The following is an 18,846-nucleotide window of genomic DNA, read 5'->3' on the forward strand; positions in this document are numbered from 1 at the left end:
AAATAGGCCAAAGATTTGAAAATATACTTCAGAAAAGAAGATATACAAATCATTGGTCAGCTCATGGAAAGATGCACAACCTCATCAGTCATCGGGGAAACGGCCCAAGACATACGATCCTCTGTTCAGGCCGAGCACTCTCCCACTGCTCTGCAGAACAGGCATAAACTTGCCTCTGCAAACCTCAGAAGGGAAAGAAAGTGTTTTATTCAGCGCCCCCAGGAACTTCTATCCTTGATACTACACACTTCCATGTAATTGACTCAGTTGTCTCACCGCTTCTCAGTGCCCCCCTCAGTGGATCAGATCGTAAGAGCTTGCTAAAGAAGGTGGTTGGTGGTGAACACACAGTGCAATATATAGATGATATACTATAGAAATAGACACTTGAAACCTATATACTTTTTTTTTAATTAAAGTTTATTGGGGTGACAATTGTTAGCAAAGTTACATAGATTTCAGGTACAATTCTGTAACACATCATCTATATATCACATTGCGTGGAAACCTATGTACTTTTACTATCCAATGTCACCCCAATAAACTTAATAATAAAAACCAATTCACCCATCAGATTATTGAGAGGGTGGGGGGAAAAGACACTCTGGGTGTGTGAATTATGAGTCATTTTAGAGGACATTTGACAATAATTATCAAAATGTGAAATGTGTAAACCCTTTGACCACAGAAGTTACACATCTGGGAATCTATTCAATCTATTCCACAGAAATACTAATACACATATACAAAGATTTTGTGTGTGTGTGTGTGTGTGTAGAGACACATACAAAAATATGCATATACATGCAAAGATATGTATGTGCATATATACATACACACACAAAGACATATATTTATATGCAAAGATATATATATATAAAGATAATTGTGTATGTATATACATATATGTGTGTATTCATTACAGTTCTGTTTGTATTAGCAAAATAAAACAAAAACAACCAAAATGTCCATCAAAAAAAAAATGTGGCTGGATTAGTTAGTTTGCATATGAAAGGTGAGTCATTACATTGCAGGTGAGTCATTGACTATCTCTAGGAATTGGCTAATTCTGAGAGAAGCAATTTCTCCAGAGTTGGCAAGATCCCATGATATCAAAGCATCAGAAATACAGAAAATAAAAAGACATGATTAACACACAGCACCAAATGCTGGTGAGTTGGGGGAGTAACTTAAGTCTCATACGTTGCTGTTGAGAATTTAAAATAGTTCAATCATTTTGGAAAACTGAATGGTAACTTCAGGAAGATGTAACCATACATCAATTTTATGATCCAGTAATCTTACTCATAAGTGTTTAGCCAAGAGAAATGAAAACACATATTCACAAAATAACTTATGGTAGAATGTTCATGGAAATATTATTCATAGCCTAAGATTTGAAACAACCTAATGTATATGTATATAATCTAATATTTGGATTATATATATATATGAACATTATTCAGTAATAAAAAGGAACAGCTGCAGATAATGCAACAACATGCGTGAATCTTAAAATTATAATGCTGAGTTTGAAAGCCAGATAAAATAGAATACATATTACATGATTCTATTTTGATAAAAATCCAAGGAAACGTAAAACTAATCTATTTTGGAAAGTGGTTGTTTACTATGGTGTTGGTTGCGGGGGAGGATGACAAGGACCACAAACCCACTTTCTGGAGTGATGGAAATTTTATACATTTTGCTTGGGATAGTGGTTCCTTGAGCGCATACATTTGACAGAAGTTACCACGTCCAACACTTACCTGTGCATTTTAATGTATATCAATTATATTTTAAGAAATATAACCAAGAATATATTCATGTTTGCTTGTAAATATATATAATTTCTTGAAGGACACAATAGAAATTAATATCAACTTTCTGTTGTGAGATATGGGGAGAAATGGACATATGAGGACTGAGATGGGAAGGAGAATTCTCATTGTACAAATTATTTTGGAAACATATTAATATATTATTCAAAAATCAATACCTTTTGTTTATTTATTTATTTATTATTATTTTTAAATATTTTATTGAGGAAGGGGAACAGGACTTCACTGGGGAACCAATCAGGTTTAAAGCATAAGGTCTAACTTCCAATCTTACCTTTCCTACTTATCCTCATCTTAGTAAAAAACCATCCACTGACTTATGCCATTCAAAGTCCCAAGAATTATTCTTGCTTCCTCACCTCTCATATCCAGACTATAAACAAGTCCTCTTGACTATTTCATCAAAATATAGCCTTGGTATAAATTATTTCCTTCATCTTCTGTTCTACCTCTTAGCATAACCTATCGTCATCTCTTGTTTATATCGTAGTACTTCAAATGCTCCCTAACTGGTCTCCTTGCTTTCATTCTTTGCCGTCTATAACCCATTCTTTACTAGTCACCAGAATGATATTTTTAAAATGTAGGTCATGTAATGATACTCCTCTACTTACAATATCTCAAATAGAGTGAAGACCAATTGCCATTTGGTTTATATCTGGCCCTTTATATCTGGCCTCTATCATGCTTTATACTTTTTTTTTTTTCCATTTGTCCACTACTATCTTGCCACACTGGCCTTTCTGCTGCTTTTTCCTCCTTTCTGCTTCTCAGTACACCATCCCACGCTTCCTGCTTCATTGCCTTTTACCAACTCTTTCTTCCAATCTTCATGTAGTAGGCTTATTCTAAACATTCAAATCTCAGTTGAAATGTCACCTCTAAAAGCTCTCCCTGCCCAGCTCACCTAAAACAGCAGTCTTCTCCCCCATCTGTTTCCAGTACATCACTCTGTTATATTTTTATCATAGCAATCATCACTATCAAATAGTCACTCTCTGTTGTGTTTGTTTATTGTCTGTTGCCATGCATTAGAATGTAAAATCCCCAGGAACAGAAACCTTTATTTGTGTAGCACCTCATTTAGTGCTACATTACTAACACCACATTACAGCCTGGTTCATGATTTTAGCTCTAAGATTGTCTAAAATTATACATTTTTCCCGGTAGGAATAAGAGGTCTCCATTCTGTGGACTAGTTTAGATCATCAGGTTAATTTTATTGTAAGTATTGTGACAAAATTTAGGAAGCAACATCCCAGATAATGTTACAGTTGTGAAAAAAAGTCACATTTCCAAAGTCGGGTGGCAATAAAGACTCTAAAATACTCCAAAGTGCGCATTTTTCTCCCCATGTTTCTCCACATGTTTCATGTTCTTAAATAAATAACTTTCTTTTATTTATTAGTCGAGTTTATTTTCATATATGGCTTTACAGAATAAGCATTGCTATGTCTCTCTGTCTTTTCGTGTTCATTTCCTAGTTTACTAATTCTGTCTTTGCATTATTTCCTGTTGTTTAATGTTCCCTCCCTTTTTATCTATCATTTTGTCTTTATAACTTCGTTTATCTCTTTCTCCCTCTATTTTTCCATTTTCCACTCCCCCTACTTCTCTTTCTCTGAACTGGACATGAATTAGAATGAAATATGCTTGATTATGCATTGTAGGTATTTACAATGTTTTATTGCAAGTATTTTAATTTTTTAAATTGTTAGAAAATCTCTTTAAAACAAAATCAAACCTACAAAAATTTAAATTATGTTGCCTTCTACCATGACTCTTAATTATTTTTCTTCTGTTCAATAATATTTAATTGGAAAGGAAATAGTTCCTCATCATGGCTTTAGCAGAGCATATGAAGCAATTATTCCTAAAATGAAAAAGGACAAATAACCTAGACCACGGGTAACCTAGGGTCTACCCGTATTTTGGAGGACATCTCCAGGAGAGGAATTGTCAGTCTTACAACATGCAGTTCTTTTTATCTAAGAAGGGTTATGCAAAGTAGTCTTTGTAAGCATCACTTGTTTTCTTTTTGCCTATCTCTTAGTCACCAGAAATATGTTGAATCTAACATATTTACCACCTACTTGACCACATCACTTCCTTTCTTGATATTTTAATGATATCCTACCAATTATACTACTTTTCTCCTTTGAATTGCAGTGTTAAATATAAAATCACCTCCCTTGGCTTTCTATTCACCAGACCTAATAAACATGCTTTCCATTCCATTATCTCTGTCACTGAAGGATTGTTGATTTTAGACCCCACAAGTGATAGTGTCTTTTCAACTGATATATTTGTGTATTTGTACCTAATTTAGATTAGATCACTAATCGAAATCTTTGATTATATCTTGTTGGTATTCTAATAATTCCCATTGAAAGTGTTCCATAGCTTTGTTAGCCTTCAAATTCCCAAAGCATATTTTCAGAGGCATAGCAAATTGGTTACGTATTTAAAACTAAAAGAGGTCTCTCTGTGATGAGAGATATTTAAGAACAAAGGCAGGAATAACCCTTCCATTAGGAGATGATGCCTGCTGTGAAAGCAGTGTTAGATTGCTAGAGAGGTAAATGTTTTTGTCATTCTTCATATTAATAAGGAACAAAAAGAAGAAATAAATGAACACATCTTACAACTCTTCAGGTGGGACATCTGCTGTCTTGGGATGTAATGGTCAGAATTACAGTAGAAATAGACTAATATATGAGATTTGAATTCAAAATACAGCAACATCTTTTATCCATTTTAAGTGTTATAGATCTAGTTCCGTCTGATATTTAAAATTATTTTATTGGGAATATATACAGCCTTTGTCAAAATACCAATTGTCTTGGGGATGTTAATACTTGGTCTTAAATTTACATAGCATATATTAACTGAAAGAAGTGAGGGATGTTAGATTGTAATGAATCCCATCTGTTAAAGAGTCAATACAAGAACAGAAATGCATGATGGAAATAAAACACAAGGCACAGTGGATGAGCCTGCAACTCTTACTCTTAGAGGTACTTAAAGGTTTCTTCTATGTCTTAAAGACAGCCTTAATGTTTGAAAGAGCGTGAAATAACCAATATTATAATGGCCTGGAAGATGCACACTACTGAGGAGTAAGTAGAGAGGGATTCCTGATTTGCTTTCTAACAGAAGGTTTTATGCATAGAAGGAATGATAAATATTGAAGCTAATGAATGCCTAAGTAAAGGAGGAAGGAAGAAAAGAAGAAAAGAAGGGAGGGAGGAAAGGAGGGAGGAAAGTAAAAAAAGAAAAATAGAAAGAAAGAGAGAGAAAAGGAAGGAAGGAGGGAAGGAAGGAAAAAAGGAAGGAAAGAAGGAAGAAAGAGGGAAAAGAAAAAGAAAAAATGAGGAGAAAGAAAAGATGAAAGGAACGGAAAAGCTAATTTGGATGGTGCCATTGGTAAATTTTTATGCTTCAGTGCGTGTGCTGGTGCATGCATGGGCAGGCATGCACACATACATGTGCCTTTGTGATGTAAAATACTTTTTTCATAATTCCCAGTTTAGACTATACACAGAAACCTCTGTTATTAGTTAATATATTTCAGTTTAGACATACAAAAAGCAGATATTTTGATGTTTTGAATAGATGTGTCATTGTAAATATTTTCTTGATTTGGTACTTTATTGTTTTTCTCTTCCGTCTCTTTTATTCTGTCTCCTCTTACAGTTAAAGTGAGTGGATCCTTTTTTCCCTGTTCTATACACTCCACGTTCCATGACACTATTAAAAAACAAGTGTGCCATGTAATTAAAATCTGTGAAATATTGTTTTATCTCACACTGTAGTATTTTGCTGTAATTCAAGGGCCTCAAGTTTTAAAATTTTTTCATCTCAAAGTAAACCATTTTGAGCATGCACAAGCAACATATATATACATTATTTGTATATTTTATATTCAATTATATCATGATTCTATACAAACCATAAAACTTTAAAAAATAAACTTCAAAGAATGGGATATAATAGGATATGTATAGAAACTCTACAATTATTGTTTTCATACCAATAAAATATGTTTGTTTGGTGAGCACATTACTGATTTGGAGACGACTGTACAGATCAGCCTCAGATCTTAAGTTCTCACATTAATTAGAATGTTTTTATTTCGACTAGGTTGATGGGTTGATATTCTATAGAGAAAAATGGAATATTTCAAGTAAATAGTATTCTTTTTTAGCTTTTTAGGTCAACATGTGTAAGGTGTAACTTACATATTGTAAATGTACCAATTTCTATATAGTTCAATAAATTTTGACAAATAAATAAAGTAGCATTACAATCAAGGTATGGAACAAATCTGTTACCTTAAAAAGCTCTGTCATTTCTTTTTTCTGTCAACCCCCACTTCAACCCCCCATTCAAATAAAAACCTTAAGAACTTGATAATTATGGTTAAGTTTTTTCTTAATCAAAAAACTGTTCATATGCCTAATGCAAATCATAAATCCAGGGCAGGGGCATTCCAGACTCACACATGAGAGAACAGTTAAATAGAAGCACAAGACTGAAGCAGGAAAAGAGTGTGGCTTCAAGACCAGGGTGTTTGACAGTTATATAATGTAGAAAAATAAAGTGCAGAAAATATTTCTTAAGTTGTGGGAGAGTGAGGGTATAACATAGATATGGCATACACTGCTTTTACTTAGAGAAGAACTATGATCTAGATGGACGAGACAGAAATAAACTCTCTACTCCTTGATGTTCTGTAGGCAGAGGAGATGGAGATAGAAAATAGCACAGTGGTGAAGGAATTCATCCTCCTTGGTCTAACCCAATCTCAAAATATTCAGCTCCTGGTCTTTGTGCTAGTCTTAATTTTCTACCTCATCATCCTCCCTGGAAATTTCCTCATGATTGTCACCATCAAATCAGACCCAGGCCTCACAGCCCCCCTCTACTTCTTCCTGGGCAACCTGGCCTTCCTGGATGCATCCTACTCCTTCATTGTGGCTCCCAGGATGCTGGTGGACTTCCTCTCTGAGAAGAAGGTGATCTCCTATAGAGACTGCATCACTCAGCTCTTTTTCTTGCACTTCCTTGGAGGAGGGGAGGGGTTACTCCTTGTTGTGATGGCCTTTGACCGCTATATCGCCATATGTCGTCCTTTACACTATTCAACTGTCATGAACCCTAGAGCCTGCTATGCCCTGCTGTTGGCTCTGTGGCTTGGGGGTTTTATCCACTCCATTATCCAGGTGGCCCTCATCCTCCGCTTGCCTTTCTGTGGCCCAAACCAGCTGGAAAACTTCTACTGTGATGTGCCACAGGTCATCAAGCTGGCCTGCACAGACACCTTTGTGGTGGAGCTTCTGATGGTCTTCAACAGTGGCCTGCTCACCCTCCTGTGCTTCCTGGGGCTTCTGGCTTCCTATTCAGTCATCGTCTGCCGTGTACGTGGGTCCTCCTCTGAGGGGAAGAACAAGGCTCTCTCCACATGCACCACTCATGTCATTATTATACTTCTCATGTTTGGACCTGCCATCTTCATCTATACTCGCCCCTTCAAGACCTTCCCAGCTGACAAGGTGGTTTCCTTTTTTCACACAGTCATCCTTCCATTGATGAATCCTGTGATTTACACCTTTCGCAATCAGGAAGTGAAATCTTCTATGAAGAGGTTATTGAGTCGGCATGTGTTCTGCTGAATGTATTTTATAAGCCAAGAAGTGGGAATTTGGCTGCAAACTATTCATTTAACAAATATTGTTTTTAATTGAATGTCTCCCATTTGTCAGGTATTATTATAAGCAATGAGGAAGAGTTATGTACAATGACAGAATAAACTTGGTATGTTTAAAGAATATAAAACACGAGTGGTTGATGTATAAAGAGTAAGTGTGAGAGATTTAGGGGTTAAATTTTAACTGACTGTTAGGGTCAAATTACTAAAGTCTTTTAGGCTGAAATAAGAGTTTTATTCTATTCTAATCTCAGTAAGAGTTCCTCTTAATATTTTAGGCAAGAGAGTCACTCATTCACAGTTTTTCTTCTATAGTTTAAGGCATCATCATCAAGATTCTGGGCAGAGATCAATAAGCTGCAAAACATCATTGAGAGTCAAATGTTATACTGCATAAATATTTTTGAAAAAGTCTCTATATATACATTCGGGGGTGCCAAAAATCTATACAAGTGGACACTTTGATCAATGTTGCTCAAGCAGTAGTTTGCCGTAATCAGAAGTGTCTGGACGCTGATGGTAACCACTTTGAGCACTTCTTTTAATTGCAGAAGTCAAATGAGACTTGTATTCATCTTTTGTTATGGTATATATTGAATATTACAATCTTTTGTTTGTTTTGTTTTGTTTTTCTTTTTTTAAATTTATTGGGGTGACAATTGTTAGTGAAATTACATAGATTTTAGGTGTGCAATTCTGTATTACATCATCTATCAATCCCATTGTGTGTTCACCACCCAGAGTCAGTTCTCCTTCCATCACCATATATTTGATCCCCCTTACCCTCATCTCCCTCCCCCCATCCCTCTTACCCTCTGGAATATTACAATCTTAATAGTTTTTTCCTTTTTAAAAATGTGTGTACATTCTTTTTTGTCACCCTCTGTATATGTTTTCTCTTTTCCCCCTCAAAAATTTGGTAGAGATAAGAAAGGAAGATAACTGATTTTATGGAAAAATATCATGAAATTATTTTACTTGATTTTTTTCAGAGCTTCATGATAATTACTAATGGATTTTTAACATAATTTCCCTGACATTAAACCTTGTCCTCAGTTGATTTCACTCTGATTATGACAGTGATAGTTAATTGGTACTACAAATTTGTTGGAGGTTGCATAAATCACTGGTTTTTTTAAATATAATGCAGTTAAATGTAGGAAATTAGATACTTCTAGTCTTTTAAGGGGTAGAAAACCATTCTCTATGCTGGGCATCCAGACAAATTGCAAAAACCCTCCCACATAATTGTCAATAAAATTAACCTGCCCAGTTATCTGTTCCTGCAACAATCAGGAGACTGGGAAAACGAGAAGCCATGTTACCAGCTCCCTACTGAAGGAACCCATCACTTAGCCATGGTCGGGGCTCTGGAGAATGATATGCCTTTTATGTTATTGCCTTTCTCTCCAATTAGTTTTTTTGTAAACTTGAGTTTTACATGAGCATATTTGATATGAACCCTAGATGAAAATGTCCTAGAAGAACATGTTTATACATTCACAGTTTCTTTGGAAAACAAAACAATGCCAAAAACAGCAATAAAATAAAGGATTATACTTTTATGATCTTGGAGATGAAAAAGTCAGTGAAGTATAACATAAAAATAGAAAATAAATAGAAAAATAGTTACATTTGATGTGTTATAAATTATATGTGTAGACAAAAGGTAAAAGAGTGATGAAAATGCCCACCACATATGAATGTGCGGATTATTTTCTGCACAATTGTAGAGGTTTGCATGGAAATTGAATTGAGTGTTCCCTTCATAGCACAGGATAGTACAAGGGAGTATCCATGCATAAAAATTAAAATAAAGGCTGTTAACTAAGAAATTGATATAAATGACAAAATATTAATTCATTTACTACATAAAGAATATTAATAAGTGAATATGAAATAGATACATACTCAGAAGGAAATATGGGCAATTGAAATACTAGTCAACAACCAAAGGAAAAATGGAAAGTATTATAAACATCAAAATAACTTTATTCTCAAAAGTCAGCCATGAGAATAAAGACCACCTATTCTGGTTAGTTTGTGGGAGAATGTTGCTCATATATTATCACCAATAAGAAAAGCACAAAATAAAAATTTTACTTTTCTATGAGGCTATTGAAGAGTGGATGAAACAAGGAAGCCTTACCATATTGAACTCCAGAGAGAGACAGGCCTGTATAGTTGGGCAGAAATCTATCTGTTGGCAAGTATCTAGACTAGATCTAGGCAGATGGAGGGGTGATCTGCCATAGATTGAGATATTTTGTAGGGATGAAAAAAAAATCAAGCTGAACTTTTAATAATACATGGGATGTAGGCAGATTAGAATCTAAAAGAGGCTCCACACACAAAAATAAAAGCTCACTTTTATAAATTTCTCCTCTACCCCCACTGACACCCATATCAATAATTTGCTCAGAAAAAGGGACAGTGGAGTAAGAAAGGAAAATCAGAGGAAATTTTCACATTCTCAGACATTATTGTAGTGGTTGGATGTTGATGTCTACAGAGTTGAATCCTAAGGGAAACAAAACTGCCTGAAATGTGGCACAAACCCCTCCCAGCTACAAATACCAACGAGATCAAAGATATTTCTTTGGTGGCACTTGGCAAATGTTGGAGGTAAAACTAATCTGAGCTAAATTCAATACAATTAAAGATGATTCCAAGCCCCAGTTCAACTAGACCTTTGAAGAAATTTGAATGGTTAGATCCTCATTTTAATTTCTGGATGGAGAAAAAGGTTTTAACTTTCTGAAAAACTAAGCAAAATAAAATTAAATATAATTCTTCATCCTCCACTAAATTTTTCATAGAGTGTGAAGAATGTCATTTAAAAAACTGGAAGTTATGCCAAGAAAATAAGACAGAGAAGAATATCTCATAATTAATAGAAAATATTGATAGACTATCAGTTGAAATATATGATGGAATTATCCGATTAACCATATGATGGAATTGTCAGACAAGGACGTTAGAAAACTATTATAAATATATTTCATATGATAAATGGATAAGGAGATGAGGATTTTAGGAGAGAAGTGCAAACCCTAAATATAAACAGATATGCTAGAACTGAAAAGAACAATATTTGAAATCAAAAGAAGTTTCTTAGATGAGCTGAACAGCATTTTGGACACTGGAAATAAAATGACTAATGATTGTGAAGACAGGTTATTTGAAATAATTCAAAGTAAAGGACAGAGAGAAAAAATTTAAAAACATGAGTAGTGTTAATACAATTTGGTGCAATATCAAATAGTTAAATATATATGTAACTGGGATTCCAGAAGAAGAGTATAGAGAGAATGGGACAAAAAACCCAAAGATAAAACCGCCAAGAATTTCCCAAATTTCATAAAATCATTAAACTGCATATCTAGGAAACTCCAAGCAGTAAAAATACAAATAAGACCATGGTGTAACACGTGCTAATCGAATAGGGAAAAAAAAGTGTCTAAATATGGAAAAACTCTATTTTTATATTTTCTTATTTACTTTAGAAAGTAATTAACTGCTTAAATAAAAACTAAAGTACTATTTGGCTTATAACTTACGTAGAAGTCAAATAGATAACGACAATAGCACAAAGGACTTAAAGGAGGATAAAAATTTATATTTTTGTAAAATACTTAACATACTTCATGAAGTATACTTGAATAATAATTTAAATTGACTGTGGTAAGTTAAAGATGTGGATCACTAGAGTATCCACAAAAAATAATAGAAGGAGGTTTAGTGAAACAGCCTTTAAAGAGAAAATAACCGTTTGGTGTAGGGCAAACCATTTCCTCAAAGGAAAGTGACCTAAATAGGACGTGAAAAGATTTATCATGAGCTTGGTACTTGTTGTTTATTCACTCTTACTCTGCTCAGCTAAAACAAAGATGAAGAACTTTTTGTTTTTTTATTGAAGATTATTAAAATAAAAAGTTAATTATGGATCAGAACAGTTAAATCCAACTTAATGTTGTTGTTTTTTATATATGTGGTTGCAATTTAAAGGCCTGAGAATCACGGGAGCTGATGGCATAAATTCCAGTTCAAGGGCCAGAGAAGAATGCGATGAAATGTTCCAGCTTAATCAGTGAACCAAGGAAGAAGAGGCAAATTCCTCCTTCCTCTGCCATTTACAGACCCTTAATAGATTGGATGATGCCACCCACATTGGGAAGGGCAATCTACTTTATTGAGTCCACCAATTCAAATACTAGTCTTATACCTACACTCTCACAGACATACTAGAAGTCAAGTATAATCTTGAGATCCTTATGGCCAGTTGACACATAAAATTAACCATCACACATGGTATATCATTTTCCACCCTTAAACTGTGTCTTTATATTTAAAAACTGATATCTTTTAAGCAGTATATACTTGGATCTTGCTTTTTTATACAATCTGAAAGTCTCTTTTAACTGGCATGTTTGGTATATTTACATTTTACATAATTGTTCATATGTGAGTTTGTGTCCACAATTGGTATTTGTTTTCTATTTGTCCCATCTCTTCTTTGTTCCTTTGCACTCTCTTTCCTTCCTGCTTTAGGAATAGTTGAGTATTTTTTAATATTCCATTTTCTCTAAGAAGAATTATACCTTGAAATTGTTCATGAGCATTATTTTTATTCTCTGTGTATATGTCTTAATCACCAGCAATATACTGAAAGATACATATGCATTACTGACTGCTTTCTGGCCACATGCTTTCAGCGCCAGAATGATAGTGAAGCTAGAGTGGTGAGTATGGCACTTGCCTTGAGTGCAGAATTTAAGGGACTAACCAAAAAACAGCAATAAGATTAAATAATATTAATTTTAAAATTAATAATTAATTTTAAAATTTAAATAATTAATTTTTAAAAATAATTAATTTTGAAATTAATGATATTTATTTTAAAATTAATTTAAAAAGCCATGATGAACAAAACAAATACCAAATTTTAAATAAAGTCAAGATCATTAATAGTGTCATGCTGAGCTATATTGGAACCTGAGGCAAAAGGAAACATCTGTCATGTTGATGTCTTTGTTTAAAAAATCTAATATTTTGTTCATAATTTTTATATTAACTTTGTTCTGAAAAATATTGCATTAAAATATTATTTATGTTTATTAAGGTTTTTAGCATGCTGGAAAATTTTGCGCTTGAGATAAGTACCTCACTTGCCTCACCCCCATCCTGGCCCTGCTTTAGATATGTATATATTCCTTTCATATATATATATATATTCCCTTATCATTTAGCTACATATTTTTCTCTCTATTTTATTACAAGATATAAATAAACTTTTTCTTAATCTTCTATTTACTTTTGACCAGTAAATATGCTTTTAAATAGGGTTCTATTATCTCATTCACTGGTAGGGTTTTTATGTTAGAATTCAGAATTAACCCAGTGTGGCACATTTATCCCTTACACAATTCTGGCATTTTCCCTTGCCTAACTTAGTTGACATTCTAATAACTCCCTTTGGAAATATTCAGGAGGTTCGTGGTATTCTCAAATCTCCAAAGCACTTTCTCCATTACATCATAGTTAGAGGAGATTTCAAGATCTAAGGTCCTCTATGTGAGAACAAATATTTGTGAACAATGACAAAAATGGTCAGTTCATGTTTCATCAGGATGAAAGGATGGCTACTTTCTGAGAGTTACATAACCTCTGGAGAGTTGTAACCTCCAATTTCCGGTGGGGGGATATGTATTCATAAGAAGCAAAGAGAAGAAAGTAGAAAAAATATTGCCACTTTTCTACTGGTTCATCTGCTGTCTTGAAATGCAATGGAATAGAGGTCAGAGTTTCAGTAGGAATCGCCAGAGGCTCTGGTCTAAATATAGTGGAGTGGCACTCTCTACTCTCCCACAATGGTGCACAAAAACTTTCGTTTTGTTATCATTAAGTAAAATTGTTAATAGCCTTCAGAGAGTTGATGTCTGGTGTTAAAACCAAAGAGCATACAAATGACAGACGTGTTTTATTTTTCTTATAAAGTACAGATTAAAGGGAAAAAGGTGCACAAAGGGTAGGCTAAAGGCTCCAGAGAAAAACTTAACAGATTTTATAATATTGCGGCCATACTCAACATGTTTGAGTTTCTTCTGTTGCTGATGGTTCTATTATTTATCAACATAGACTTTGACAGTTAGGAAGTTTTGAAACCGAGGACACTTGATATACAAACAACTGACTGCACTGGCAATTTTATGTCAAGGCTTTAATGCAGCTCCACAATTGCTTCTCTCTATTAATTGCTTAGATTTATGCAGCTACTATTAACCAGGGTTTATCCTAAAGATATTGACATAGGATCTAGAGGGAAATGTGTCCATTCAATATTTATTTATTTATTCATTTATTAAATTTATTTTTCTACTATAGTTGACATATAATATTACATTAGTTTCAGGTGTACAGCATAGTGACTAGACATTTATTATATACCTTACAAAGTGGTCACTCTGTAAGACTACTACCCATCTAACACTATACATAGTTATTACAATATTATTGACTATGTTCGCTATGCTGTAACTTTACATCCCCATGACTATTTTTTTAACTGGCAATTTGTACTTAATCCCTTTCACCTTTTTCACTCATCCCCTCAGTGCCCCTCCCATCTGGCAACCGTGTCCATTTGTTCTCTGTATCTGTGAGTTTCTGTCTGTTTTGTTTGTTCACTTATTTTGTTTTTTAGATTCGACATATAAGTTAAATCACATGATATTTGTCTTTCTTTGACTTATTTCACTTAGTATAATACCTTCTAGGTCCATCCATGTTGTTCCAAAAGACAAGATTTCATTTTTTTTATGGCTGAGTATATACCATTGTATGCATATGTATGTACCACTTCTTTATCCATTCATCTACAGTAGATAATTAGGTTGCTTCTATATCTTGGATATTGTCAATAATGCTGCAATGAACATAGGGCTGCTCTCGTATATATCTTTTCAAACTAGTGTTTTGGATTTCTTCAGATAAATACCCAGAAGTGGAACTTCTGGGTCATAACGTAGTTCCATTTTTAATTTTTTGAGGAAACTCCACACTGTTTTCCATAGTGGCTGCACCAAGTTGCAATCCCACTACCAGTGCACGAGGGTTCTCTTTTCCCCACATCCTCACCAATACTTGTTTGTTGATTTATTGATAATAGCCATGACAGGTGATATCTCACTGAAGTTTTTATTTGCATTTCCCTGATGATTAGTGATGTTGAGCATCTTTTCATGTGTCTGCTTGCCATCTGTATGTCTTTGAAGAAATGTCTAATAGAGCTACCTCTTAACATCTAAATTTTTTCAGGTTTAACTTTAGTTTAAACATACTTGAACGAGTTACTTATTGTTACCATCATCACCTCAGTTGATCCTCATCTATCACCCCGATTAAGTAGAAAGAGTCAACACACATTGTTCTATTTGATTAATGAAAACTCTGACTTGTGAAAGCTAAGTGACTTTCCCAGGGTCATACAGTTAATGAATTGCTGAACCAAGGCATTAGAATCAGATAAAATGATTCCAAACCAAGGATATTTCTAACATTTGCTTTGAATACTTGCATTTTAAGGGAATTTAGAGATAATTTACTCTAACTGTCTCATTTTATTGATGGGGGATTTTCCTGGCTGAAGATCTACAAATTGGCTTAGTGCTTTATGTATCCATCATCAGCATCAGTATCAATTAAATATATAATCATGTTCTTCAAGTGTATGTAAAACTTGTTAATTTATGCTTAAATAGTTTACGGGCTTTAATCAATATGCTGACAGACATTACACTCAATTTTTGGAAAATTTGTTGAATATATTAATTTCATTAGAATGATACCAATGAGATTTACTTTCCTTAAAAAAAGAAAATCATCTCATTTTATTAGGTACACTTATGTGCAAAAAACATATATGATGAAATGGGAAGTAATTAATGAGTGGTTCAGATTTGGTAAATTTCAAGAAGGATGCCATTCGAGAGAAAATGATTAGTACTGAAGAGTGAATTATACATTTTTATTTTGTCGACCAAATGTTTAGAATGGAAGACGGTGGGGAGTGCATACATTGCTATGTACGTGGGTCCTCCTTTGAGGTGAAGAATAGGCCATGTCCACAAGCACCACCCCATCATTGTTATATTTCTCATGCTTGGACCTGGCATCTTTATCTACATCACCCCTTCAGAGCCTTCCCAGATGACAAGGTGGTTTCTCTCTTCCACACAGTGATCTTTCCTTTGTTGAATCCTGTGATTTATACCCTTCGCAACTAAGAAGTAAAAGCTTCCATGAGACGGTTGTTTAATAAGCACTTAGCCTCATAAAAGGGGGGGAGTAGAATATAAAAATCAAGCCTGGAGAATTTCATGTGAAATTAATTTATTCATTTCCAAAACACTGCATTGATTGAGCATCTTCCTTTCTATTCTAGGCACTGGGAGAAAGAGTTATTAATGAGACAGGTAAAGTGACTGCTCTCCTGAAGGGTACATCTGGTGGGAGCAGACAGTCATTAAAATAGAAAACAAATAACGTGATTTCAGGAAGAGATAGCGTCCTGAAAAAACTAAAAAGAAAAGCAAAATAGAGACAGTGTGAGGTGGGGGTAATCAGTTTCCTTTCAGTCTTCAAGAAGGGCCTGCTCGAAGAGGTGATAGAATATTTTGTCTGATCTCTAGACAAACCGGAAGGGCCAACCATGCAAGCACCTGCAGGCAGAGCATTCCAGGCAGAGGAAAAAGGTAGTGCAAAAATCTGAAAACAGTCATGAACTAGGTATACTTGAAGAGCACAACAAAGTTCATATTGACGGGGATATAGTAAATGAATGTGAAAATGACTAAGAGTTAAAGTTAGAGATACTGGTAGTGTCTCTACCAATCTATGGTCTATGAAGTGAATATGGACTTTGATTGTCTTGTAATTACAATAAGAAATGATTCTGAGGTTGTAAGCAACAGAGTGATTACTCCAGTTTCAGAAATGACGTAGGTATGTACAGCCAAGACTCTTGGCAAATATCAAAGGGTTGAAAAATGTCATTAAGAGGGAAATATTATTATACTTGTAAGTATATTTTGAAAGAAATTAACTGCAGTTTTCCCCCCATAGATAGAAGAAGGAAAAAAAAATAAAATAAAAAATGCTGGTCATTTTCATGTAAAAAGGTCATGGAAACATTTCGTGTTTTTTTCTCCAGAACTTCATGATTATTTCTAGCAGATTTCTATGACTTGTTGTTTGTTGATCTTATCCCTGATTGATTTCACACTGAATATAAATTATGATAGTTGTTTGATAGACCAGTCAGGTATCTGTTGCATTCTAGCTATTTGAAACACAACATGATTTAATATAGACACTTATGTGCTTACAGAGCAGTTGAAAAGTCCGGAAGAACATACTATAGTCTGGACATCCAGAGATGACCTCCAGAACAACACAGGAAACAGGCTGTCAAGAGAGTTGTTTTGGCTGCCACCTTTGCCATCTGTTTCAAAAATATCACCACGCTAACTTGAGGAGACATTTTTCTAAAAAGGACATACAGAAGGCAAGAAGACATATGAAGAAATGCTCAACCTCACTAACCATCAGAGAAATGCAAATAAAAACCACAATGAGATACCACCTCACTCCAGTCAAAATGGCTATCATCAATAAATCAACAAACATCAAATGCTGGCGTGGATGTGGAGAAAAGGGAACACTAGTGCACTGTTGGTGGGATTGCAGACTGGTGCAGCCACTATGGAAAACAGTATGGAGGTATCTCAGGAATCTGAAAATGGAACTACCCTATGATCCAGTAATTCCACTCCTAGGCATCTACCCGGAGAAATCCAAAACTCCAATTCAAAAATCTGTATGCACTCCTATGTTTATTGCAGCACTTTACACAATAGCCAAGGTGTGGAAACAACTGAAATGCCCATTGGTAGATGACTGGATTAAGAAGCTGTGGTACATTTATACAATGGAGTATTACGCAGCCATAAAGAAGAAAGAAATCTTATCATTTGCAGCAACATGGATGGATCTAGAGAACATTATGTTAAGTGAAATAAGTCAGAAAGAGAAAGACAAGTACCATATGATCTCACTTATATGCAGAATCTAAAGAAAAGAATAAGTGAATGAACTAATCAGAAACAGTTTTGGGGACAAAAAGAAAAAAACGAGAGTTGTTAGATGGGTGGGGGGGGAGATAAGGGGAAAGGTGAAGGGATTAGGAAGCAGCTGGTAACCACAAGATGGCCTCAGGGTTTTTTGAAAATTAATTTGGGGAACGTATTCAATAATGTTGTAAAGATTTTATTGGGTATCCGATGGAAATGTGTCCTATTTGGGAGACCACCTCAGAGATACTGTGGATGCCTGATCATGGCATTGTACACCAGAAGCTAAACATTAATGAATGCCAACTATAATTTTATATATATAATGTGATGGCTCAGTGTGAGGTCGGAGGGATAGTGGATGGGGGAAGGAGGGTTCACAGTGTGAGGGATATAAATGATGAACGTCTAAGTATTACCTTGTCTTGTACACCTGAAACTAATAAATTAAAAAAATATATATCACCACGCTAGCCATAGAACTAGGATCAAGATGACGATCCAAAACTACTGTGTACCCATCAGACCTCTCCTAGTAAAACCAAAGCCTCTGCTGCTACTGCCTAATGAGTGTATCCAAATCCGATTCTCTTAAGGATATATTGAATGGGCAACATCTAAAATAAATCTCTGATCCAAAATGCAAGGGATTCATTTTTATATTTTATTTTAAAAATTAATTAAAATTTCAGTGTTTATGAACATAAATCATGTGCATGGCAAAAATATCCCGACTACAGAAATACTGTTTTTGGTTCTCAGATATCTCCTTTCCCATCCTCACTCTTATCTTATCATCTTGTTTCCTATTTCACTGAGAAAATGGGCAGAAGAGATTCCTCAGCTCCTGCCACTCCATCTACCCAGACACCTGCTTCTGGAGCCCTGTCCCTTTCCTCTCTCCTGAGACTGGCTGACCTGGTAGTGCTCCGAAAAGGTTGGCGCTTCCATCTGTGCATCAGAATGCACCCTTCTTTTCTACTAAGAGCAATTACTCTGGTACTTCTCTTCCTCTCTTCCGCGCCATTAACTTCTCCCCCCTATTGGATTTTGTCCCATAGCATATAACCACATTTTTTTCATATTAAATCTCTTTGTCACCTTTCTTCCTCCACATATTATCTCATTTATCTCCTCTTTATGGCAAAGCTCCACAAAAAAGTGG

At 34.7% G+C, this 18,846-nt stretch overlaps 1 protein-coding gene across 1 annotated transcript; it reads left to right on the plus strand.

Annotated features, from left to right (window-relative positions):
• Nucleotides 1-6,589: 6,589 nt before the first annotated feature.
• LOC308497195 (olfactory receptor 4N2-like) lies at nucleotides 6,590-7,516 on the plus strand (the record flags this gene model as incomplete). The annotated part of the gene is made up of 1 exon (XM_081047555.1): nucleotides 6,590-7,516. One exon carries the CDS (start codon nucleotides 6,590-6,592, stop codon nucleotides 7,514-7,516), a length of 927 nt encoding a protein of 308 aa, XP_080903681.1.
• Nucleotides 7,517-18,846: the final 11,330 nt, after the last annotated feature.

The sequence above is a fragment of the Rhinolophus hipposideros genome (genome assembly GCF_964194185.1).
Source record: "Rhinolophus hipposideros genome assembly, chromosome: 5".
Taxonomy (NCBI): Eukaryota; Metazoa; Chordata; class Mammalia; order Chiroptera; family Rhinolophidae; genus Rhinolophus; species Rhinolophus hipposideros.